This window comes from Asterias rubens, chromosome 15 (genome assembly GCF_902459465.1).
Source record: "Asterias rubens chromosome 15, eAstRub1.3, whole genome shotgun sequence".
Taxonomy (NCBI): Eukaryota; Metazoa; Echinodermata; class Asteroidea; order Forcipulatida; family Asteriidae; genus Asterias; species Asterias rubens.
The window spans coordinates 179,883-206,812 of record NC_047076.1 but is presented as its reverse complement, the minus strand read 5'-3'; the positions used below and the strand labels follow the sequence as shown (position 1 = coordinate 206,812).

Genomic DNA, 26,930 nt, shown 5'->3' with positions numbered 1-26,930 from the left:
GCGGAATAAACCTCATACTTCTGAGAGTACAAACACACACACCATGCAATGGTCTGACTTACCTTGCACATTTATTGTATTCACTGACATAACTATTATCCAGACAGAGACAGCATCCCCTGGGCTCTATACAGAAGGTTAAAGAACTAAATTTACTTCCTTCACAATACACTCAGCAAGAATGTCATTCCCTTTTGCTTGATTTGTATCAAACCAAACTTTTTAAGTTGACCAAGAATGATCCTATGGTAACATTACTGATTCAGAAACAATGACTACATGCAGTGACATAACTGCTAGCCAATAAACAGACAGACTCCTTTTGTCATCACTGCAATGTTTGGCAGTTTCTATGGGAGTTCAACCTACTATGCATTACGTATTCATAGTGCCCATTCAATGGCTAATCAATAACTAGCCTCAATGATAACACACACTGAATCTTAGTGGGAGGCTTAACTTACAGTCAGGTAATGATAATAAGGGGGGCAGCATGGAGGCAGAAACAGAACACCTTGCTTTTAATTCTACCTCCATGCTTTATGAAAAGAAGCCATTTGTTTTGAAGCATTACACACAAGAAAAACAACATTCACTGCTGCAACTTATCATCTAAAATTAACTTAATGTTAATTTAGTGTTTTACCCTACACTGATGAGGGTAATCATGAAGGGCATATAGTCAGTACTTTCCCTCAAGTGGAATGTTTTTTTCTAATTGTTTTTGAGAACTTTGAAAGATTGTTTTTTTATGGGTAACTTTCTGCAGAAATGGGGAGAGTGGACAGTCCTGCAGCTGATTTCATGAACACTAGGATTTATCCTATCCCGAGTTAGGACGAGTAACTTTCAGCAGAATCGGGGAGAGCGGGGAGAGTGTTTGTTAGAGCATCAAATTCAAGTTCTGGTGCTGATTCACCGGAGTGTGGGTTTGAATCCTGGTCGTGACACTTGTATCCTTGAGTAAGATACTTTACTATAATTGCTTCTCTTCACCCAGGGGTATAAATGGGTTGATATTGTGAATGAAAAAGCCTTTGGAGCGATATAAACTGTTGCCCAGGTTGTATGCTGAGAAACATTGCAGGGATGTCATTGGCTCTATATGACCAGGGCACTAATGTAAAGGACAATCATACGGTTATTGTGAAATGCGCTAAATAAGAGTTATTATTATTTATTATTAACTAAATCCTAACTTAGGATTAATCTTAGGGTTTGCATGTTACAGTGCAAGATTAATCCTAAGTTAGGAAGAGTTTGGTGAAATCGAGGGCTGGACCATTTGATTGTTCCTAGTGTAATTTTTTACTTAACAAAAAAAGTTAATTACTTTTCCCCCCTATAACCATCCTTGATTTTGTCCTTTGTGCTTCCACTTTTTTTTTTGGGGGGGGGGGGGTGTCAGACCAGCCCTCAAACCCCACCCCATGTTTCACTCTTAATTATTTACCCCTTGCTTTTTTTCTGTGTCCATAGGTCCTTTTGGTTTGTAATTGTTTGCAAAAGCTAATAATATTTTCTCAGTTTAAGATTTAAAAAAAAACAGCTTTTCAGAATACTATTCACATTCTAGGCTGGAGATGTTGAAGGTGCTTAATCAGGCCAAAAAGAAAACAAAGCAATTAAGCCTCATGCTCTTTTATTTCCTTCCTTCATTCTTCAATTATCTTTCTGTGTTGAGAGGGTACCTGATTAAGTGAATACTGGTCAATCCACATTATGCATTTAGTGGTTGGTATTCTGCCTTACCCAATATTGACCAAAACACACTTATGACAAGATCCCTGTAGATCAAATAGCCAGAAACCAGATTGTTATATAACATCTCCTACAACCTTGCTATCTATACAAGACTCTGTTACCAAACAAGCTCTATAGTACTCTAGTCATAGATAAATGTCCTTGCTCTGTACATGCATAGAGCTCCATGCTCTGTGCTATGATCCATACATGCATATTATACGTTTACACAGGCATGGAAATCTGTAAAACGTTTAGCTCCACATTTAAACAAACTTTTAATTTAAATGTGTACTGTGGGGTGTTTTTAAAGATTAGACCTAATTCTTGAAGACATCTTGCTTCACTATTCTTACATCATAAAGAAAGAGCTCGTATGGACCTGTGTACAACATGACTGTGATTGTGTAGCTTCAGAACACCATTGTGATGCAAACAGTCCAGGTGAACACAAGAAGATTAAAATTGTGCTTAGTCACACTCGCTCATGGACACGTGGTAAGGATGGGGTCCAATCACCATGTAGCTTCATGGTCACACTACATGTTTGTAGGCCATACTGAGATGATGGAACCATGCCCTGCCATGGAGACGTGGAGGAAGACACAAATACAATTGACACTATTTAGGTTTGAGTAAATTTGTCCGAACCCAAACCAATATACACCCAAACCAAACAGCACCGTATCTCAAAAAGGCTAAAGAGAAAGGACACAGTTCTCATGGTCACTGTATTCAATCTTTTTTGCTCAATTATTTTGAAGCAGTGGGTATTTAGTGAATTCATCCTACATAAATAGAGAAAGATTTAAGTTTTAGGTGACATTCAGAATAGTCAGTGTCAAACAAATTTGGATGTCTTCATATTATAACCCTTTCACTGAAGAAAAGATTGATATATATCAAATGAAAGATATTTTAGATCAACAGTCTCTAGCATCGGTTGTTCTTAATGGCTTTTCATGGCTTTTAAAACAAACAACAATGGTGATTGTCTTGTAAGCATGGCCAGTATTTGCCTTCTTAACTAAGGAATGTATTTTCTGAATTTAAATTTTCAGTTACTTCCTTTGACCCACCCACCTACGTACAATTTAAAAAAGAAAATCAAAACTTGTAAACCTTGACTAATTTCTGAATGGCCCCCCTAGTTGACTAATAATTTGACTGCATGCATATAACTGCCTCATGAATAAGTTGATCCTAAAGTCAACAAAGTACTGTTTATTTATAGGATTACATTGAACAAGATCAGAGTCCAGCTAGTGTCCAAATATGGGCACACAAGAATCGATGACCTCATCTACACACTACATGAACTGAGCTTGCTCAGAAAACAAGAAAGCTTAGATTTAAGTATCAACAAACACCTCCATGGTTTGTCCATGGTTTGTCTGTCCATTCTACCTCCATTGTCTGTCTTGCTAAAAAATGTAACTTAGCATTTTTATTCTTGAGGAAGTTTTCTGTAAAGTGGAACTTTCAACAGCAGGGTGATGATAATTGTCAAAGACTAGTGCAGTATGTTGTTAGTGTATTTATTGTTATTGGTTGTTTATTTGTTTGCCTTTTGTTTTTTGTAAAACACATCACTACCAATTGGTATTTCTTTCAGTTATAAAATGTGCTATACTTGTATAAGATTTAGCTTTTATTATTAACCTCACTTGGTTTAATTATATTTCAAAGCATAAAAAAACAAACCTGTGAAAAATTTGCTCAATTTGTCATCCAAGTTGCAAGCAAATTATGATAAAAACATAAATGAAGAGCTCATTTTAAAGAAATAAATTTGATATGCATGGTATCAAAATAAAATCAATTTTTTTTCAATCAATTTTTCTGTTTGCTGAGGCCTATAGCCCCCACATTTTGGTTCAGTTTTGTTTTGTTTTAATGCATGTAAATTCTTTAAGGGATATTTTAGCCTTTGAAAACTGCAATAAAAGATTTGCTAATTTTCAAGTATGTGATTTGGCATGATGTTAGAACTAGTTATTAGAGGCCTATGATCTTATTCAACATTCACCACAAAAAGTATGTAAATTAATAAAAGGGTTGTTTAAGTCTTCTTCATAAAACTGGACACAGCAATAAATTGATGTCTTTTATCATCGTTAGTCTAATCTCAATATTGACCAAGTAACCTATTACATGATTGCATCAATTCTCTGACATTTCCTGTTATCATAAAGCCCCACACAGGAAACTCAATTATCAAAATCCCGCCATCTACACAACAAACAATTTTATTACTAAAAACATAGAGCTTTAAAGCTCTATGTCTAACAATTACCTCATCCACTGAAGTATTTAGCTCAGTAACACATGACTGACTCGGAGCTCTGTGGTTTAACAATTACCTCATCCCCACTCTCCGAGCTCTGTGGTTTAACAATTACCTCATCCCCACAGCTCAGAGCAGCAACGTGGAACTTGTCAAGCATGACATCATATCTTTCCATAATTTTAAACCTATAGGCACATGTTTGTATAAGAGGTTTTTTCTTATCCCTTCTCTATTTTTAATCCCAAGTTTCTCTATATAGCACCCTCTGAGTTTATTTGAAATCTAAGGTTATAATAAGAACCAAGTCAGATCTTTAACATTTTAAATAGAAATTGAATTTTTAATATTCTTTTTGTATCCAGACTTTTACACAAAACTTGTACAAATGACTTAATAACTCAAAACTTTGTGTTCTTGTAGTGTACACAACACAATACATAAAATTACTATGACAGATTGTCTTTGCTCTGCGATTGAACTGATCTGATGCAACCACTAAAAACAAGCTCAAAACAACAAACAACCTGAAAGGTAAATTTGGCACTTGTCAAAATTGAAAGCATAATATTATTATTAGACCAGAACCCATAACTAATTTCTGAAACCATGCCTGTGTATATGTCTCAAAATATCAATCTGTCCCAATTTATTTCTCAGAATAATCTGAAAATGAATTCTAAATTAGTCAGTTCTTTGTTTGAAGATGCAATAAAAGATGTTCAACAACCTCTTTTTAGTTCCTGTCATTTCCTAATCCTATGAATCACATGAACAACTTAACAAGTTGGCAGAAACATTTATTACAGTATTCAAGGACAGAGATGTAAAACTGTGCTGAGATTACCATTTATGGTATAGGCCTATACCCTTTCATTAATAGCAACAACTATGTTGTAGTCCCTATAAAGGAAGTGATGTAATTCTTTCCCACCTTATAAAATATACAGAACTCTGGATCTGGTCAATACTGTACAATCACGTGAAAAAGGCTACGTACCAATGTACAGGACAAGTGTGCATCCATGGGCTGTATAGTGCTTTTAAATTGTAAAGTGAGCTCATTGACTATTTGTAAATAGTTGTCCTGGTGGGTTTTGAATGTGACGACTGATTTGGCACTTCTAATATGAACTGGCAGGGCATTCCATTCTGGGACAGTTCGTGGGTATGAGTTGAGAAAACAGTTTTTATTAGCTGGAATACGGGAGTAGGTGTGTATTTTCGAAGATTGCATTGATGTCAACAATGGTTGATACTTTGTATGTAATTTGGAAGTCCATGAGATTCATAATGGAGAATAACGGCCTATTGCTTCATGATTTCATAGAAGAGCTGTTAACATTGGCATTTTGCAATCAGGGGGATGTGTACAACAACAATCATGGAGATACTTAGAATCATTCAACATAAACTAGAGAAAAGGTTTCCACAATCATGAAGATTTGCAAATGACTGTTTGTGTACGAATCAAAACAAGGAAGGACAAATTGGATTCATTTTCACTAATTTTAGGAAACTTTCTGTTGTTACCATATTCATAGAATGCAGCTTTTTATGCGCCCTTTGACTGTGCCAGCAATATTTTTTATCCAGGTTTTTTTTTCCCGCAACTTTCAGAACAATTTATTTTATACATTGTAAATATTTGTCTCTCCTTAATCAATTATTTCTTAAATAATGTGAATTAGTGTGATTTTTTCTTATTTTTTAATCTCTGTATATTTTCCTGTAATTCGACCTCCGGTCGCCATGGGAATTTGTTTTTAAAATAATAAACCAATTATGAATGAATGAATGAATGAATATATGAATATTCAGAAAAAAGGATTATTCCATCAAATTATCTCATTCACACACCCAGAGACCCACTCAAAAGTTATAGAGTAAAATTTGCCCATATTTGGGAATGCAAACTGAGCCCATCCATAAAGCAATAAACTCCATTGTCCAGTCATGCATCACCCCATGACGCAGCCGTTATATAATCTCTTTCAGAGAACTACAGAGCCTCTGTTTATTTAGTATCATAGAGGGGACTGATGAGATCATGTCTGGAATTAACTGTGTATACATGATGGATGGACCTTGTAATGAAAGTAGAGAGTTGGCTACAAAAAAGTTGGTCATAAAAAGGTGTGCCAGTGCACACTGGACCAATAGGGGGTTGGCCCGTTTATGTACCTCAATGGTTCAATCAATTTAACTTGTCCAACATTTTAAGACAAAAATTGAGGAGAATTCTTTGTTAATCCAATAACAATTTAAATGTAGCTCTCCAATAAAAAATAAAATTGTTAAGATTCGAAGATTAAGAATTAGATTTTAAAACTTACATTAATTATAGACCCAGTGACAGGGGCGCTGTAGTACTAGGGGATAACGGCAAATTTTGAAGAAGAAAAAAAGAGTACAGCACCCCAGTAACTGGATCTTCATTAATTATGGATGTTTAAACCATCTATCACATTGATAGATTTTTGTGATTTTAGCATGGCAGCTCCTCCAGCTAAAAACAATTAAAGAAATTCATAAAACTCATGCTAAATTTACTTATTCAAAGGATGGAGGAAGAATTCTTACTTCATCATGGTCAAAGCGAGACTTTTGGAAAGTTTTATTTCTACCTGCTGTATGGAATTGTTGTTTAAATACTCATACTGAGACAATTACAAAAATCACTTTAAACAGCAGCAGTGTCACGTCTGTTTACTTTTGAACTGCCTGTGGATTTTCACTCGGAACTCTGGAACGTTTTTCCTACCTGGAGTGGTATCTTACACAAGATGTCAATTTAAATAACTAACGGCTAGCGCTCAATGCACAAGCTTGGTCAGGGAACCATAACCTTACATTTACAAGCTTTGCTTCTTTATCATGGGTCCCCCACAGTTTCATGAATGTCAATGCTTATTATTCATTTAATCAGTCTACTATCAAACAACTTTCTTAATTTCCAACTTACATTGCCTTTGATTTGATATTGACTGTGGTTTTGATACTATGGAAATAAACTGATTGATTGATTGATAGGCTACTATTTCAAAACAAATATTAGGCCATGATTATTGATTAGGCCTATAGTCTATACACAAACTTCCGCAGTGCCACCAGCAGCTAGCCTAGACTGCCAAAAACATAACAACTAAAAACATGCACAATTAGTGAATTCGGATCTAAAAATTCGGATCCAGTCAGCCAATCATCAATCAATCCATCAGTTTATTTCCAGTCCATCAAAATCACAACATTATTAACCACATACATGACATATAGGCTATAGCTAAGCATTCAAAACTAAACTGCGCATTCTCCCTATCAATCTATTCTTTGTTTTCTGAAATTCACTCACGACTGAAGATAAATGTCAAAAAAAGAGTACGCGTAACGCTGAACAGCGCCACAGCACAGGGACTGGAAAACATGTACTCCTAGTATTAGTAGTTATAGCCTCTAGAAAGCATCCATCTTTTTCTTAAAAGTTCAGTTCAAAGAATCAAACTCATCTTATCTGACTCTGTCTGACCCCCTCCTCACCACCGTCAATGGGATGTATCAAATGTATCATCATGCATGATGATGGTCTCTAAAAAAGACTCTACTCCCCCCATCCATCATGGAGGAAATAATTAAATTAGCATGTCAAAAATCCATCATGATCATGATCAAAAATATTTACCTGTGTTATTACTCCTGTTGGCTGTCCTCTACTCAATGTCCCTTGCCCATGCCAGAGCTAGCTTCGGACAACAATAAATGCAAAGGAAATTGCTTTTCGGATTCAACAAGCCTTCTCCGTTCCGTGTGTGACGCGTGACGTGTGTCGTTGTTTTTTGCGTTCGCATTCTCCTCCTCACATCGCGCCCGCGCCGTCCGTCCCGTGTACAAAAAAAAGAGATGCGCGAATCTACACCTAAACTTTAACAAGTCCACTCACAAAGCAATGACGCACAGGTGAGATGCCGCGACGTCTATATTAGGGTGTGTTATGTTAGTGTCAAAATTGACTTAATCAAGTTTATTGTAAATGGTCCACCTGGCAACTAACAAGATGGCGGATGAAAAAGGTAAAAAACTACTTTCAGTTGCGGCAATGACGTCTCAAGAACTGGCCAAACTTGCACTTGAGGATGCGATGCTGGCAGAACACTCTAGCGGAGAGGATTCTTCAGGAGATGATGATGATGATATTCGGTATTTATTCTGCAGTAACGTAATCTTAGTCCTCGAACACAATAGTCTTTTCTGTCCAGTTTCCGGACTAGTAAACAAATGCCAACAAGAATTTAGAAATGGATTGGAGTTGGACTCCAATTTGGAGGTGTAGTTTGAAAACTAGAAAGAACTGTTAAAAATTAATTCATTGGTTTGTCCATGGAACACGATGATCGCAACTAAGAACTGTTTGTATGAATTTTGAGTGATTTTAATGAATTTAAATTCAATTTAAATCATGATTGAAAAGAAATTTTAAATTAATTGATAGTTTAAAATTAAAGGATTATACTAGGATAGTAGAGAGTTTGTGATGACTTAGACCAGACCCAGTAACTGGGGCACTGCAGTGCCCTCTTTACCTTATTTTAATGTTGGCGCCTTCTTGTTCTTCAGTTGTTTACATTACAATGCAATCAGCAATTAATTTTGTAGGATTTTTTTCGAACATCCAGTTCCAGGGATTCCTTCCAGCTTTGAAAAAAACAAAACAAAAATGCTTGAATGAAATTGCCTACAATTTTCAATATACGTCAAAGTTACCACCCAAAGATGCTTTTAATTAAAGGCTTTAAAAATAGTGCCATCATCATTATATTTGTCCAGAGCTTGGTCCAAGTACAGGTACTTAATATGATTTTTGAATATTTTATGACTTTTTAGGCCGTCCATTGCAGATCAGCAGAAGGTTGGGTTCTTCAGTCAAGATCGAGCCACCCAGACAGAGAGATCGGACATTGTTAACCTCAAAGAAATGACACAAGACATTCAAGGTCTACTCAAGGTATCCAAGAGAAAATGTCAAGTCACTCAAATTGAAATTCCAAACAAATTTACATATTGTTTAAAACCATTATACACTTTCGGTAAACAGTATTGTCCAGGTCCCTCACTTCGTGTATCACAACTTATATATAAAACAACAAACCTGTGAAAATTTAGGCTCAATTGGTCATCAGAGTCGGGAGAAAAATTCCCGGAAAACCCACTCTTGTTTCCGCGCGTTTCGCGGTGTCATGACATGTGTTTAAAATAAATCCATAATTCTTGCTAACGGGAATTTATATTGTTTTACCGTTTTCTCAAAAAGTAGGGCCTAAAGCATTTCATGGACTAATATTTCAAGAGAAGTCTTTCACCATTACCTTCTGTAAACCCTGTAAATTATTTGTATATCTGTGAACTTTTTTTTTTTCTGTACCCGAAAGGGTCCAATGGCTTTAAACAATACCTAGTTAATGTATTAGTATCAGCCCATGTTGTTTTATGAGACTACTTAAAGTTAAATTTGAAACATCTGCTAAGTTCAATTAAATTATTTAAAGTTAACTCTGCTAAATTGATTTACAAATCTTTGATTGGAAATCAACTTACATTTCCTCTAACCAGAATATCAAATGTTTTCTCAATAACCTTGAGTATATTTCAAATACTTAAATTTGTACAAGAAGACAACAATTTACTTTCTCATTTCAGGAGTCTCAAAGATTGAAACGAGAATTAGCAGTAACAAAACAAGTGATGCAAGCTGACTATGAGAACAAATTGCAGGAGAAGACTCTAGATATGTATGTAAGAATCAACGAAAGAGTCGAAGAGCTACAAAAGATGCATACTGAGGTACAGTCAGTTCAGGGTTAAGGCTTGCTGCTCAAAATGTTTACTGGACCAGAATTGTTTTTATATTATGACCAGAATCAAAGTGAGAAAAAAACGTCTTTGAAAAAAGTACTTTAAGACATATTAGAATGTTATTTTGTCATTAAGGACAAAGAAAACTTTGTTGAAAAGAATTTAAAGTTTTATTTTTTTTAAAGCCAACATTTGAAGACGATATTTCTAAGAATGAGGTATTATTATAATTTAATTGTAGAACACAAGACCTCTTGACTTGTCCGTCCATGAGTTAACTTGCCCGACACTATAACTAGTTGCTTCAGGCTTGTGGTCCAGTGTATAACTAGTGGCTTCAGGCCTGTGGTCCAGTGTATAACTAGTGGCTTCAGGCATGTGGTCCAGTGTATAACTAGTGGCTTCAGGCCTGCGGTCCAGTGTATAACTAGTGGCTTCAGGCCTGCGGTCCAGTGTATAACTAGTGGCTTCAGGCCTGCGGTCCAGTGTATAACTAGTGGCTTCAGGCCTGCGGTCCAGTGTATAACTAGTGGCTTCAGGCCTGTGGTCCAGTGTATAACTAGTGGCTTCAGGCCTGTGGTCCAGTGTATAACTAGTGGCTTCAGACCTGTGGTCCAGTGTATAACTAGTGGCTTCAGGCCTGTGGTCCAGTGTATAACACGTGGCTTCAGGCCTGTGGTCCAGTGTATAACTAGTGGCTTCAGGCCTGTGTTCCAGTGTATAACTAGTGGCTTCAGGCCTGTGGTCCAGTGTATAACTAGTGGCTTCAGGCCTGTGGTCCAGTGTATAACTAGTGGCTTCAGGCCTGTGGTCCAGTGTATAACTAGTGGCTTCAGGCCTGTGGTCCAGTGTATAACTAGTGGCTTCAGGCCTGCGGTCCAGTGTATAACTAGTGGCTTCAGGCCTGTGGTCCAGTGTATAACTAGTGGCTTCAGGCCTGTGGTCCAGTGTATAACTAGTTGCTTCAGGCCTGCGGTCCAGTGTATAACTAGTGGCTTCAGGCCTGTGGTCCAGTGTATAACTAGTGGCTTCAGGCCTGCGATCCAGTGTATAACTTAAGCCCTACATGACCAGATTAGTTTGCACTTACTACTTTTGGTTTCTCTTGTATTGCAGAGAGTGGAAGTAGTGCGTCGAAGCTTTCGTCAACAAATGGCTGATGCTATAGTTAAGCTCAACAATGATTGGAAGGTAGTTATTATACAATTCGCACTTAGAGACCCAACAAGAAAAAACCCCAAAATATTTGAGTTTCAAACTTTGGGTGTTCTGTTTTATTAGATGCCACTAAAAATTTCATTTATATAACTGATGCTTATGTCAAGTTTCATCCAAGTGAAATTCATCCATTTCAATCATGTTATTTTCTCTTTTATCTAATTCTGACAAGTTTTCTCAATTCATCTTTCTTTTTAGACTCATGCAGGACTTAAAATGCAAGTTGAACAGAAGCGTCTATCCAATAAAAATGAGCAGATTGGTGAGGACTACGTGAAGCTACAACAGCAGGTTGCACAGCAGGAAGGTATCATTGATATGCTACGTATGCAGGTTGCACAAATAGCCCAGGTAAAGTTAACTTTGTGACTCAGAAACTCGCCATTTGAGTTTTAAACTGCCATTAGTGAGGATTACTGCTCAGCGGAAAGTTTATCAAGAACTGAATCATGAAAACGTGTTGGTTCTGGGAAGAACCAATGGTTGACAAGTCAACGATTCTTTTCAGAACCAACACTACTGAAAAGAGATTTTAACCCTAACCTCACCTAATTATACTTCCACCATGCAAAGTTTCAAATCCTACCTAAGAACTGAATCAATTTAATTTTGAAACAGTTTTCTTTTTAAGTGGTAAATTCAATTATCTACCTTCTGCCCAAGTAGAAGTTAAAAAACAGGACAGTTTTTTTCAGGGCTGAGAATTTTCCTGAATTCCGAAAATCTACTCCGCGGTAGTATAATATAAAGCAATACAGTTCTCTAAATCTACCTGGCAAGTAGATACACATATGGTGTTACTGCAAACCAAATATATTATTATCGATGTTATAATTTATTGTAATGCTTAGGAGCCAAGGAGTGAAGCATCTACACCCAGTGCTGTTTATGAAGTTGAACATCTCCGAGATGAAATGGGGACACTACAGCAGAGAATAGATTCCATGGAGGAAGCAATGGATATTAAAGATGATCAAATAGAAGAATTTAGTAAGTTTCTCCTGACAGTGTTTTGTTACAAACACCATAAAGACCAGTTCATACTTCCTGAATTTCCATGCTTCACAATTGGAAAGGTAGCACGTACCGATTATTGCGTCACAAAAAATTTGTTGTGCATTCGCAGGAAGTATGAAGCGGGGTTAAGTCTCTTCAGTCCCATCCAGTAAGCCAGTGCCCTCATTAATTATTTCAAGACAACTGCTCTGCAGTGATGTAGTTCACTTTCTAAATTCTTGCATAGCTGCATCTAGGTGTAATTTTCACCGTTATTTGTGTTTTGGTAAACAGACAAAGAAGTGAGCAAAATTACCAAGGAACTTGAAAAGGAGAGAATACAAGTCAAGCAGGTAAACTTTTATCCAACTAATTAATAATAATAACAAATTCTTATAAAGGGCATTTCACAATAACCGTCTCAATGCTTGTCACCTGGTCATTGGGCCAATAGCATCCCTTTATTCTTTCTCAGCTCCAGGGGGAGTATACAACCTGGGCTACCGTTTTACAGTGCTCCAAAGGCTTTTTTCATTCACATATCAACCTCTACCCTCTTAGGTACCCATTTATACCCCTGGGTGAAGAGGAACAATCATAGTAAAGTATCTTGCTTATTGTGGTAATAAAATGCACTCTTGTTTTGCTACAGAGTGAAGATTACACAATTTGTACTTGATTTTTACTTGTTATGGTCTCGGTTGCAGCTTCTACATGAATTGGAAGAAGCAAAATCATCCGCCCATCAAGAAATGGCTTCACTCCGAAGGAATGTGAGTTTCTGTAGTTTATCTTTCTAGTTATTGTAAATAAGTTTCCATACCTGTCTTTAATTGACTTGGTAGTGTCAGTTTTGGATACCTCAAAACAACTACTGATGTTGAAGAAAAGTGGGGAAATTTGATTAAAATTTGAATTTTGGTTTGATCTATTTCAGGCTGATAAACAACGCCTTCAGATGGAGAGGGAGATGCAAGACAAGATGTCAAAAGCGAGGGATGAGGTAAAGAAATTTGTTTTCTATTTCATTAAACCGTTCATGTTTTATTTGATTCATATGCTCCTGTTGCATATAATCTTTTAATTCGGCAGATTTAACCTTAACTTCTTTGTTGACTTAATACCTTCATAACTTTTTACAATAAACTTTGAATGACAGGAATGGTTTATTATCTCGTTGACTCTATGTATTCTTCCATTATATATAAGAAACCTGTCAAAATGGTTATGATAATGTTGGCAATCCAATTGATGAGGAAGATTCCTTCAAACTATTCATTTGAAATCTTGTAATTTTCAGATTTATTCAACAAAGGAGCAGGAGCGTCAAAAAGTTTGTTTCAATTGGAAATTGTTGTCATTGTCCTTGTTGAATGTCTGCAATATTCATGTATTCATGTTGAAAAGATTTTGTATCAATATTCATTATACTCATGCATACTCAGTAGTTGCCAGAGCACTGACAACCCACCCTGTCATATTGGTTTTGGCAAATCAGCAATTCATTTATGTGTTTTTTTTCTGTACAGCATCACTTTATAAATTGTGTTAGCGTGCCTGCTTCCCCCAAACTGCATGTTATTGTAAACAGCAACTGTTTAATGTTGAATGAAGTTGAATTGATGACTGTCCAGCACAGAACATTTCAGCATTACATCATTTGTCTGCAAAGTTCCGTACCATGTCAGAATAATCCTCACCATGACATATAATGCACATCTGAGTATTGCAATGTACTCCAACCATACACAACATTGTTAATGGCCTGATGTTTGGACCCTAGCAGAGTCTTTCTTTCTTACTTCAACCATGTATTGTAACATCAATTCTCAAAACTTAATTGTAATTAATTCATGAATTGTTTAGCACATTATTATTCAATTAATGTTGCTTCATTTTTACCGAGTCTATTTTATTTGATATGCATTCTTGCACATTTCCCCTCCATGATGTTTAGCAATATGGGTTATTGTCGCGATGTGAGAAGCTTAAAACATGTAGGCCTACTATGCTCCCAAGAAAGTGCCTCAGCTATATTTCAAGTTTTTGTTGCTTGTGTTTGTTTGTTTGTTTGGTTGATTGGTGGGTTGTTTTGGTGGTGGGGGAGGGTTGTCCATTGCAAATGCTGCTTATTTAAAAAATTGCCACAAGTCAAAATTGCATTTTTTATCTTTCATTATCTTTCATTTTTTTTTTGGGGGGGGATGTGTCCATTGCAAATGCTGCTTATTTAAAAAATTGCCACAAGTCAAAATGGCATTTTTTATCTTTCATTATCTTTCATTTTTTGGCGGGTGTCCATTGCAAATGCTGCTTATTTAAAAAATTGCCACAAGTCAAAATGGCATTTTTGATCTATCATTATAAAGATTACGTTGTTGCCGAAGACTGTATGAAGAACTTGCAGCCAGTTTGATTTCATAAATGCTACTTGAGTATTCGTTTTCTCATTCATTGAATCATGTTCAAAACACAAAAATAATGTGTGAATATTTTGTTTTGTTCAAGTTTTTAACCGAACCAATAAGTGATGTTGGTTGATATTTTTGGTTGATATTTTTGTAACATTTGTTTAACAGATGGTTGGAATTGCTCGTAAACATGCTAAGGAACAACAACAACAAGAAGAAGAGAGATTGCGACTGTTAGACGAACAACGCAAGACGGCACTAGCTCTACAAAAGAAGGTATGGTGTTGCCCCCCCCCCTCTCACCATTGAGGCTTGCTACCAGCTTTCTGTATTGAGGACTCTTACTTTTAACCCATATATTTTATATAGTTTATTAATAGAAGTTATATTAAGCTGTTGCAAACTGCTTACCAAGTATAAGGATTTATGGTATAAATGCAAACAAATAGTTATGGACAGACGTTTAGACCCTAGCAGAGTCTTTCTCGAAGTTGCCTTTAAGAAAGATTCTATGATCGAAATTCCAGGCCATTTACTATTTTGTTTATAAGTTTATATTGGATACATAGATTTCCAAATTTGTCTAACCAAAAGAGTGCATCAAACGAGCAATTCTGTGATGTGGAGAGTATCCATGTATCATAGTTATACTCGAATCAAGCATTAAACACAAATAACCAATATTGACATGATTAATAGAGATTCATGGTTTTTTATTCTTTCCATCAATAAACACAGGAACGAGAGAGTGCCTTAGTTGCTTCTAAAAGTGACACAGATCTCTCCAAATTGAAGAAGATTGAAATCTTCCTGAAGCTAGAAGTAGAACGGTGAGAATTTTAGTTTTATTTCTGATTTTATGTTGGGAGACTTCTATTTTCAACGTTAGTTTAAATCTTTTCATTTGTGAACATGAAAGCTATTTTGTGTAGTCAGGTTGGTGTAGTGGTATCTTTCCTTGCCTTCCACCGTTAAGACCCCAGTTTAATCCAATCTCTGGAACATGTGGATCAGGTTCCAGGAATAATTCTCTGTGGTTTTCTTTCGACATTTAAACCTGAAACTTCCTTCCTTGTCTTGTGGTTCTTGCCTATTAGAGTGATCGGGGCTCTCATAACCATAATACATGAAATGAACATCCTATGAACACAGTCTTTGTGCATCGTTAACAAGCAATTCTTTTTTATCAAGATTACTGCTCAAAGTCTTAATTTCATTTGTAGTTAAAACTTACACTTTGTAAAATAAAGTTTGCATTTTATTTGTTTCTATGATACCATGTTTACAGGTTGAAGAAAGAGCTTGCCAGAACAACTAAAATGTGGGAAAAGAAATTTGCCATTCTGCAAAAAAGGTGTGTTTGCCATCTAAACCTCACCATCATTTTATAATGCAATATATTGCTCTTTAAATAAAAAGTTAAAAAGGAAAAACTTGAGAAGTGAAAAATTACAACTAACTGAATTATCAAACACGACTGTGGCTGGCTTCTATTGACTCTTTGTACATTGATTGTGTTTTTATAATGTACACAGTTTATATGCCCTGAAAGATGAGAGCTTTGTGAGACAAACATTGCAGAAACAAGCAGCAACACTCCATCATGCTTCAGTCTCATATTCTGTAAGTATCACAAGTGTAAAGTGTGGACTTTCTTGGCGGCAATGAACTTCTACGATTGCACCCAAACATTTACATGTACCCGGGGCGGGGCAGAGTAGGATTCTATTAACACAGGTGAACTTATGTTTTTGAGGCCTAGGGTTTTTTCATGACAAAAAGCACTGATTAGACAAAAAGATGAATTAAAAAATGAGTTGATATTTAGATTTAAATTTTCGCATCAGGGATGGAGAATAATTCCTGAGTTGTGTGAAAACAAAAACACAGGTTAATCACTAAGATGGGATTCAAACCCCTGACATTTGCATTGCTAGAGCAGAACTCAAGAAAGTACTGAGTATACAGTACTTAATAGTTAATACACATTGATGTAAGGGTAAAAACCAAATTATAGAGTTGCTATTTCTAAGTTTCTATGTTAGTTTGTATGTAACTATGCCTCTTCTAAATTGCATTTTCTTTTTTTAGGCTGATGCACCTCTTGGGGTAATGCCAAGCAGCCAGCCTACCAATACACCCAGGAAACAACATCCCCTGGTAAGCAAAGGAATAATTCTTGTCAATTCTCTTGCATTGTTTAGACATGTGTTGACAAGGTTTTGTAGTGCATTGTATCTATTGAACTCTTAGTAAATGGTACTTGTAATGGTACTTGTAATTTCATTTGTACCCATGTTTTTTTCCAGCCTGGAATAGGTCAGATGTCAAAGGTCAGAGACCCTAGACTTGACCTCATCTCACCTTTTACTGTATCCCCTCCTGCAGGCAGAGGAGTTGAACTCTTCTCAGCTGCAGGTAAGAATTCTATTTAATCTTGATGTAATCCAACAATCTTTCAATTCATAAAAACATGCTTGTGTTTCTGATACCAAGGTACACCAATGCAAAATCATTGAATGGATTCACATGTGCCTAACACAACTGAAAACACTTCATCGTAACACAAGTATTATTTACTTAACGAGAACATAATACTCCTTGTCTTTTCCAACTTAGCTTCCCAAATTGTTGACAATGATGGCGAGGATATTGAAGATTCCTACATCGAAGGTGTCATACCTCTTCCATCGCCTCCACCAAAGTAAGTGCAAGACCATCCTTTTCTTTACTTACCCTACTCCAAGTACCGACATTGAATTTCGAATTTACTCTTTCATGCACTGTTTATTTTAGTGATCATAAAATGGACAAATAATTGTTTATTAATTTTTGCAAATGGCGACCCCACCTGGTTGGGATCTCTGCAATAAGTAGGTCACAATAGCACCCTCAAGAGTACTCTTTCCCATTTTGAAAATAGTGTGGTCGTGCAATTTTTGTTTTTCATTTTACAGAAAATTTTTGAAGGGATTTTAACCAGTCCTTAGCGGCAGATCTTGGGTTGAAACTAATTGATTAGGTCTTTTCTTGTTAACATTTTTAAGATGGAAGCAAGATAGCCGCCCTTCAACATCTGGACAAGTGATTGTTATGCCTACAGCATAAAGACACAACATAAACAGGTACATCAACAGGGTTGGACAAGTGATAGTTATGCCTACAGCTTAAAGACACCGTATCAAAAACAGTTACATCATCAGAGCTATCTAGATCAACCTGGAACGCAAATCACCTGGTTGGTTACATGTGATGACAAATCAGTTGTACATGGTGTACCAAGTATACCTACAGCCAAACCTCGTTGTGGGTTTCTTGAACGGTTGTAAAGGCTAGTTTATGGTCGGTCATGGGATGGTAGCATGGAAAACTGTACGCGTAATAATAACAAAAACACAGGTAATAGTTATAGCCGAGGCATCCGTGCCTCGTCTTTGAAGACAATAGAGTCCTTCAGCCGGACTGAAGTCTCATTCAACAGTGTACATGTACATGTACATGTATTTGCAAAGGCTAAAAGAGTTCAGAAGCTCCAAGCATTATTCTGAGAAGCCCTTGATAATGCCACGATTAGATCGTCTCTCACCGACATTTTGAGAGAGGTCTTTAAAGCTGTTAATCAAACCGTAACCCAACCATAGGAATGATTTACCAAGCCCTCTCGTGGCGAGTCCTTGTATTCTAGCACTCTGTCCAAGATAATTTTTTATTTGTATAGATCTTTTATTTGTATACTTGTACATACTGTATTTGTTTAAGACATCTAATTTGAGGCATCAGTGTCTTGGCGTGAAGACACTGGGGTCCTTCAGTGTTAGACTACTATCCTGGCACAACTTTACTTTTGAAACTCTAGGGGAGATGCCCAACTCGTCTTTCACAGACATTTACAGCAGTTGAAAATATCAGAGAAATTAACAGCAGTTGATCAAACAATGTAAATCTTGGGAACAGTTTCAAACACATTCCGTCCATATTTAAAAAAAATTATTTATAGATAAATATTTATACTTGTGAATACTTCAGTAAGACATTTAAATTCCTTTTGATAAATAAGCAACAAGAGCGTAAATTTGTGAAAGTATAAAATTTAACAATTCAAATTTATACATGTGCATTTGTCGTTCTTTGTTGAGATAAAACCCTTGCCCCTAGTCCCTGTTATAAAACAGTAAAGACGGCATTAAATAAACGACACATCAAAGAATAAGTATTTCAATGTTAATTGATTTTTTCAATTTATTTTATCAGTGCAACAAATCAACATTTCCAAAGGCAAATGGTAACGATCCAAAGACAACTTTACTTCGTATAACTATTTAGAGGAATCCCTGTATTCAAAGGATTACAACAGGCATATGATTTGGCCCTTGGAAGAAAGGATGCGAATTATATATAGTGCAATGGCTGATCCACATGTAACAATGTATTGAAGTGTATTCACATCTCAATACAATTTTGCAAATTTTACTCCAAAGTCAGAAATTTTACCAAAATATCATGTCCGCATGAACACCAAAATTCAGACAGCCCATTTTTTAAATAACAAGAATATGTTCAGTACTTATTCCTCGGTCTGTAGGGCCCCCATATGCCATTATGTTAATTCAAATTTTTTATTGCCAAAAACTTGTTTTGGTTTTGCTATTAGAAAACCTTAAACCTCAGTGATCATATTATGTAACCCATTACACCAACACACACAGGAGTGTAAGAAATTCTAACCAAACAAGCATTCTCCCACACAATCCCCCGTTATTCATAAAATCTCTACCAAATTCTTATTCAAACTGATGTTGCACAAAAACCAAAAACACATTTATTTTTTCAAATCACAAACAATTCTTAACAAAACCTGGTCTTGGACTTCAACGCTCTATAACCTCATATAATTATAATTCTTAGCTGTTAATAATAAATTTCTAAGCCGAGGGATATTCTACATATTGGCAGATACCAATTAGAAGTGAGACCTCTATTGTTCCTCAGCTAGTTTCACGGCTTTTTCTGCCACCTCTTCGATGGGACCCACCATGTTGAAAGCAATATCTGGTAGGTGGTCTTGTTCACCTGTTCAAGAAACACAAACAGAATTTTAGTAATTGATGCATATACAATAGACACAAGAATACTCAAGAGTGATAGTTGTGGGTTTATTTTCAGAAAGGGTGCAACATTTGTAGGATCAGAATTAGTTTGTATGCTACATGAAACGGCAGCATACATGTGGAGCCGATCCAGATTTATCTACCTTTGTTTCTTACACAATAAATGCACAAGGAAAGCATAAGCATGTCTTGATACAAAGGCCCTTGACATTAGAGTCTCAAGTCTGGTATAATTGTACATATTGAGTTGAGTAGCTTTGATTTCTTTGGGTTTAAATATTTTATTACTCATCATGTCCTCAGGCCCAAACAACCCCAACCCCTCTAAAACAATAAAAAGAAAAATCTGACTTCATAACAAATCTCTTACCATCCAAGATAGACTTGAATCCCTTGATAGTATCAGCTAGGGGAACCAGTTTGCCAGGAGAACCAGTGAAGACCTCAGCTACCTGGAAGGGCTGCGAGAGGAAACGACTGATCTTACGGGCACGTGACACAGTGAGTTTATCTTCCTCTGTCAACTCATCCATACCCAAGATAGCGATGATATCCTGAAGAGATCGGTAGTCCTGAAGAGAAGACAAGAAGGAAGAGAGAGTGTTACTAAGATTGTTATCAAATGAGATGACCAAAGTGTACTCCAATAATACTTATATCAGATTTAAATTGGGAAAAACCAATTTGCTGTTGCAAAACAAAATCCCCAAAATAGTAAATGGCCTGATGTTTAGACCCTAGCAGAGTCTTCCTCAAAGAAACAGATTTGTCTTTGATACCTCACAGTAGACACTTCAATACTCCAAGGAGATATTTGTGTGTTACTTTCCAGAAATGGTGCAACATTTGTAGGATCAGTATTAGTTTGTGTGCTACATGAAACAGCAGCATACATGTGGAGCCGATCCAGATTTATCTACCTTTGCTTCTTACACACTAAATGCACAAGGAAAGCACAAGCATGTCTTGATACAAAGGCCCTTGACATTAGAGTCTCAAGTCTGGAATAATGTACATATTACATGTAGATGGAGTAGCTTTTAATCATTTGACGTTTCAACCTTAGCAGAGTCTTTCTCGAAGGCTAAGCACTGCTTCTGGTGTAACAGAAGCAGTCAACTCAAGATTAAACCTGTAACCAATTCCTTATTTCTAACTCGGGTTTGAAACCTTGTTAAGAATTTTTCTTAATCTTCAAGTCGTCTATCAACATTTCATGTTTACCTGAAGAATCTTCTGTACACCTCTTGCAATGCCGTAGTGTTCCTCTCCTACTACGTTAGGGTCCATGATACGGGAGGAGGAATCTAGAGGATCTACAGCTGGGTAGATTCCCATCTCAGCAATACCACGGGACAGCACAGTGGTGGCATCCAAATGAGCAAAAGTAGTGGCAGGAGCGGGATCAGTCAAATCATCAGCGGGTACATAGATAGCCTGCACAGGACAATCAAGAGAAAGTAAGAAGGGAACTTTCAGTATGTTTCAAAACACATTTAAGGTAGTGAAATGAAACAAAATATGTTCCGATTAATAGTTGTAGGATCAGAATTAGTTTGTGTGCTACATGAAACAGAAGCATACATGTGGAGCCGATCCAGATTTATCTACCTTTGCTTCTTACACACTAAATGCACAAGGAAAGCACAAGCATGTCTTGATACAAAGGAGAACACACAACTCTACTTGAAATAATAGGTTTTTTTGTTTACCTGTACTGAAGTGATGGAACCCTTCTTTGTGGTTGTGATTCTTTCCTGCATAGTACCCATGTCAGTGGCCAAAGTTGGCTGGTAACCTACAGCCGATGGGATACGACCTAGCAGAGCAGATACCTAGCAGAAAAAAACGCACATCAGTTAAATACTCAATATAAGTCAATTTGAAGACATATTTCAGAAATTGATGTAATCTTTTAGAGGGTTAGGCCATTTTAATTCTACAAGGGGCACTTCTGTTTGAAAATCTTTAAGTCTATGGGAAACTTTTGAAGGGGGCACATACTACTGATTGCAACACAGTCCTTTGTTGAATCTTCTAGCAACGAGCAGGGTTGTGGTTAGGGAATATGTAGGATCAGACTTAGTTTGTGGGCTGCACTTAGAGACAGCCTACATGTGGAGGTGATCCAGAAATACTGTTCCTTTGCTACTTACACCCTTGTGTACTAAAAACACAAGCATGCCTTATTGCAAAGGTGGCTGTTGAGAAAGACCATACATTAATCCAAGTACAACCATCTTTAAAACCTAATAGAAATCCACATGACATAAGCACAACTGCAAATGGGCATAGTCAAGTCCCGTAGAGTCTATATGCTGCAAGGATTTTCAAATGAAATTCTAACAAAGATATCCACACCAAGAAAAATATCCTCAGGCCTTGACCTTCGCTCTAAAAGGGGCACACCAATTTTCCTCCAGTAAGAGGCACTCGAGGAAAACGTAAGTTTGTATTGGAACCTTGCAGAGGGCAACACAGCAAAAGCACAGAGAACCACGACAATTGCTATGGGTGCTGTGGGTTATTTTGAGGGTTGTATTCTGAATAACTCACCTCTGAACCAGCCTGGGTGAATCTAAAGATGTTGTCAATGAAGAGCAGTACATCCTGACCTTCCTGATCACGGAAATACTCTGCAACAGTCAGTCCCGTCAAAGCAACACGAGCCCTAGCACCTGGGGGCTCATTCATCTGTCCGTATACAAGTGCTACCTACATGGTTTAACAACAAATCATCTTTAAAGGCACTGGATACTCTTGGTTATTACTCAAAATAATTGTAAGCATAAAAACCTACATGGTTAGACAACTAATCTTGTTTGATAGAGCACAAATACTACTAGCACTTCTTTTAAAACTACAAACTATATATTAGTTTGCAACTGTAGGATCAGTATTAGTTTGTGTGCTACATGAAACAACAGCATACATGTGGAGCCGATCCAGATTTATCTACCTTTGTTTCTTACACACTTAATGCATAAGGAAAGCACAAGCATGTCTTGATACAAAGGAGAATACAAACACTTTAAACAATGCAGCATGCAAAAAAACTTTTCATCAACAAAAAAACATCAAACTAAAAGTACACAATTTTGCAACATAATACTGAAATGGCTGGAAGAAAATGTAAGATGACAATATTCATGCTCCTGGTCTGGAATTTCATCTTTGAGAGGGCAAGGCCATTTTCATTTTACAAGGGCCATTTTCATTTTACAAGGGCCATTTCCATTGGTAAATCTTCAAGTCTTTGGAAAACTTTTAAAGGGGCACGAGGTCAAGACCAGGGCAAGGGAGGCCAGAGCGTGTTGCCCCACTGCTTCTAAACAAGCCAGGGGTGAATTTCACATAGAGTTAGAACTAGTCTTATCTCGACTAGCCTCAAGTTTGTGAACTCTTTATGAAATCACCCACTGTTCTCTCATGTCTTATTCGTTAAGTACCTTTGATGTATCATCCTTGAGACTGATGACACCTCCTTCAATCATTTCATGATAGAGATCGTTTCCTTCACGGGTACGTTCACCAACACCAGCAAACACTGAGTAACCACCATGAGCCTTGGCTACATTGTTAATCAACTCCATGATAAGTACAGTCTTACCTACACCAGCTCCTCCAAACAGACCTGTATTAATGGGTTCAAGAAATACACTTACTATCAGAGTCATGTAGGATATTTGTTCCTTGTAAAACACCAAGAACATTTTAGTCAAAGCAACACGAACCCTAGCACCTAGGGGGTCGTCCATCTGTCCATATACAAGTGCTACCTACATGGTTAACGACAAATCCTCTTAAACAGTGCAAAACTATTACTTGCACTTCTTTTAATACTACAAATTATATTAATTTGCAACTGTAGGATCAGTATTAGTTTGTGTGCTACATGAAACAGAAGCATACATGTGGAGCCGATCCAGATTTATCTACCTTTGCTTCTTACACGCTAAATGCACAAGGAAAGCACAAGCATGTCTTGATACAAAGGAGAATGCAAACACTATCTTTAATGCAACATGCAGAAAACTTCTCATTTGCACGGTTGAGTATTCATGTAATCAATTTCTAAAGAACTTACAAGTCTGCACAATAAAGTTATTCTACACTTACCAATCTTTCCTCCCTTGGCATAGGGTGCAAGGAGGTCAACGACCTTGATTCCAGTCACAAGAATTTCCTGAGCGACATTCATCTCTACGAACTCGGGAGCTTCTTGGTGAATAGCGGCTCTCCTAATAGAAAAAAATCGATCAAAAGAAGGGAATCAAGTTTTGCTAAAAAAGAGCATCATAAAGACAAGACACAAATTACACGCCTCTTACACGTCTCTCCATTTCCTTGTTTTCTTTCATTCATGTTGTTTTACCTGAAAATATATGCAATTTAGTATACTTTTTTGGTGGCATTTTCTCAGTTGGCATTTTTAAAACTGTATTTTTATGGAGCTGCCCAATATTTTGTAATTGCATTATCTAGGATAAATCAAGTTTTTAAATTGAGTTAAATGCAATACCTGTCTGTTGCGATAATGCCTCTCTCATCAATGGGTTCACCGATGACATTCATGATACGACCTAGTGTCTCTGGTCCAACAGGAATCCTAATTGGGGAACCAATGTCAAGACATTGATCACCACGTACAAGACCCTCTGTTCCATCCATAGCAATGGTTCTGCATGTGTTCTCACCTAGGTAACAGATAATCAGTCATTTTTATAATCAGTCATTTTTGTTAACTTTAGCAGTTACTTTTACACATGTTTTTATGACTTTAGAACATCTAAGCAAGCAAGTCATGATAAATATTACTAAAAATAATAGCTGGAGTATAAAAAAAACCACAGTTCAACCATTTACTATAAAGAAAAGTGTTTGTGACCCTTAAAAGATCAAACAAGAATCATAAAAGATTACAACTCGGGTCATGTCGGACTAGATCAAATTTCTATGCTTCAAGGGCAAGTAGCATACATACATGGATACAGTCCATCTTTATTTACCTTTGGATATTACACAACCAGAGTTGATTTACAGTGGCCGTGTCTTTGAACAAAGGACTACAACTTTAAAGTGTCTAAAAGAATCCCTCCTTACCTAGATGCTGGGCAACTTCTAGAACCAGCCTAGAGGTACGACCTTGAACCTCTAGGGCATTAAGAATGGGTGGAAGACCTTCATCAAACTGAACATCTACAACAGCTCCGATGACTGCAACAATCTTTCCAACAGCCCCACTCTGGGCCTGTTCTTTGGCTTCTGCTACATAGTTGCGTCCTATACAAAAAGGAATATACAATTTAAAAAAATGATTGCTTTTATTGGTATATAAACAAGAGAAGAGCTGTATAAGAAATATTGAGACTACAAAATAAATTTAATATAGATTTAATTTGTTTTCATACTTTCCTACCCAACAAAGTAAAACAAGTCGCAAAATTAACTTCAAGAGATATGCTGTATTTTCATAAAGCCACTTATTTAAACAAACATTTGTTTCAATTTAATTAATATTATTATTTTAATAAAATAAATGACACAAACAACAGAGGCATTTAAATAAATCATTGTTGAGTTTTGCAAATAAAAACATTCTCAAATTGAATCAAATTCAAACTAAAAATTGTATTTCATGACTAAATGGAGGTTAATTTTGGCATATTTCCCTTAAGTTCTACATAGGTTTCCTTAAGTTCCACATAAAAACTTTATTCAGAAAAATAATTCTAAATGAAAGCCCAATTTAGGAAAATAACAAAAATTTAAAATAACAGACTGAACTTGCAAGACTGACAAAGTATGATCAATTGATAAGTTGTAGGATCAGAATTAGTTTGTGTGCTACATGAAACAACAGCATACATGTGGAGCCGATCCAGATTTATCTACCTTTGCTTCTTACACACTAAATGCACAAGGAAAGCACAAGCATGTCTTGATACAAAGGAGCACATAAAATGCTAGCGACATTAGAATGGTTGTTAGCTTTTTGTTTTTACCTGTACAGAGGTGATGAAACCTTATTTTGTTAACTTCAAAATTCTACACAGCAATGGAAGGCTAGTTCAAGCAAATATTTTAAACCATTTTTTTTAATTAATCATTCTTTTGCCTGTTTTTTTTTAGGACAACAAAACAATTAATAAACTTTAATTTGCAAGACTTTTTGTCTTGCAAACAGTCAAAACTTACTTCCAGTCAAAACTTACTTCCAGTTTTATAAAATGTAATTATATAAAAAAGTAGCAGTTAACAAAAAGCACTGAACATAATTCAGAAACTGGCGTCCCAAACAGAAATGAGCCGGGACTGTCGATTATCAGCAGACCATGATGAGCAGACCAACCCGAATGCTGTCCTGCCTAAGGAAAACATGGGCTGTTCTGTCTGCATTTGTCCTCTCTGTCTCAGTCTCAGTCAAAAACGTAATTAAAAAAGTAGGCCTAACACTAGTTAATTAAAAGCCCTGAACATGATTCAGAAATTAGCCTCCCAAAATTGAGTCGGGACTGCCGATTATCATTGGACCATTTGACCCATCGAATGCTGTCCTGTGGGAAAAATGGAAAAATTTCTGTGTATAGACCTTATGCACATGACGTCATTTCAGTACGGCACCCTCGCATTCAGGTCAAAAGGAGGTTGTTCATTGGCCAATCTATGTGCGTTTCGATTGTTTCGTCACCGTTTGACCTCAAAGATGGCGGCTGGATGACGTCAATGAATAAGGTCTATCCTCAACAACCAACAATGCAATTGCGAATATGATCAAATTTAATTTAAAAAAGAAAAAACCTGCCACCACTTTTTCACTATTTTTTAACAAAGAAAAAGAATATCTCGTACAAATTCGTGACAGATATTCATTCGTTTATTTAAAGCAAATTGTGGCAGGATTATAGGATATGGAAATTTCCCCCAAAAAGTGTTATGCGGCTTCGCAACGGATTACAAATGCAGCCGCGGTGTGCACCACCACACAGAGGGCGGCAGTTTTCTTACTAAACTTTTTGCCGGTTTGCGGTTGCCACACCGGCACCAACAAACCCAAATTTTACGATAAGTACCCCAAATTTCCCTTAAATTTTGCTACCTACTTGAGCTATATGTTGCTGGTGCACATAATCTTGCTGTTTGGCTGACAAGACCGGCAGAAAATGCCGGTTTTGTAGCTCGAACAGCAGAGAAACAAGTCTTCGCTATTCCGGACAGCATGGCGGCCATTGACGAACAGAATGAGAGCGAGGTACACATTCGGTAACTCTCGGTAAACTCCGGAAGACCGTGCGTGTCGACTACGTCAAACGCGTCATG

General features: G+C 36.7%; 3 protein-coding genes across 6 annotated transcripts in view; 1 reads left to right on the top strand and 2 right to left on the bottom strand.

Annotated features, from left to right (window-relative positions):
• Nucleotides 1-7,868, bottom strand: part of LOC117299875 (ATP-dependent translocase ABCB1-like) — a 38,028-nt gene extending 30,160 nt beyond the window's left edge. For 2 of the 3 annotated variants that reach the window (XM_033783459.1, XM_033783460.1), the window contains exons 1-2: nt 7,710-7,868; nt 63-126 (exon numbers count right to left, since the gene is read on the bottom strand). In XM_033783459.1, coding sequence (XP_033639350.1) covers nt 63-90 — 28 coding nt within the window. In that variant the 5' untranslated portion in view covers nt 91-126; nt 7,710-7,868. The remainder of the gene's footprint in view (nt 1-62; nt 127-7,709) is intronic. The other variant, XM_033783461.1, reaches the window with a different exon arrangement.
• A 205-nt stretch (nt 7,869-8,073) lies between these two features.
• On the top strand, nt 8,074-18,993 carry LOC117300129 (uncharacterized protein C10orf67, mitochondrial-like). Of its 2 annotated transcripts, XM_033783840.1 has the most exons (18): nt 8,074-8,224; nt 8,909-9,029; nt 9,722-9,865; nt 10,994-11,068; nt 11,294-11,446; nt 11,947-12,085; nt 12,386-12,444; nt 12,799-12,864; nt 13,029-13,094; nt 13,392-13,424; nt 14,671-14,778; nt 15,241-15,332; nt 15,791-15,856; nt 16,038-16,125; nt 16,594-16,662; nt 16,812-16,920; nt 17,122-17,206; nt 17,550-18,993. In XM_033783840.1, exons 1-18 carry the CDS (start codon nt 8,082-8,084, stop codon nt 17,608-17,610), a joined length of 1,677 nt encoding a protein of 558 aa, XP_033639731.1. In that variant the 5' UTR covers nt 8,074-8,081; the 3' UTR covers nt 17,611-18,993. The 2 variants fall into 2 exon arrangements, with proteins under 2 accessions (XP_033639731.1, XP_033639732.1); XM_033783841.1 differs by lacking the exon at nt 13,392-13,424.
• Nucleotides 18,716-26,868, bottom strand: LOC117300130 (ATP synthase subunit beta, mitochondrial). The gene is made up of 10 exons (XM_033783842.1): nt 26,714-26,868; nt 24,714-24,893; nt 24,133-24,307; nt 23,730-23,851; nt 23,060-23,244; nt 22,167-22,325; nt 21,323-21,445; nt 20,835-21,047; nt 19,981-20,182; nt 18,716-19,572 (listed from the first exon to the last, which is right to left on the bottom strand). The coding sequence occupies exons 1-10, from the start codon at nt 26,838-26,840 to the stop codon at nt 19,478-19,480; spliced, it is 1,581 nt and encodes a 526-aa protein (XP_033639733.1). The 5' UTR covers nt 26,841-26,868; the 3' UTR covers nt 18,716-19,477.
• Between the last annotated feature and the right edge of the window lie 62 nt (nt 26,869-26,930).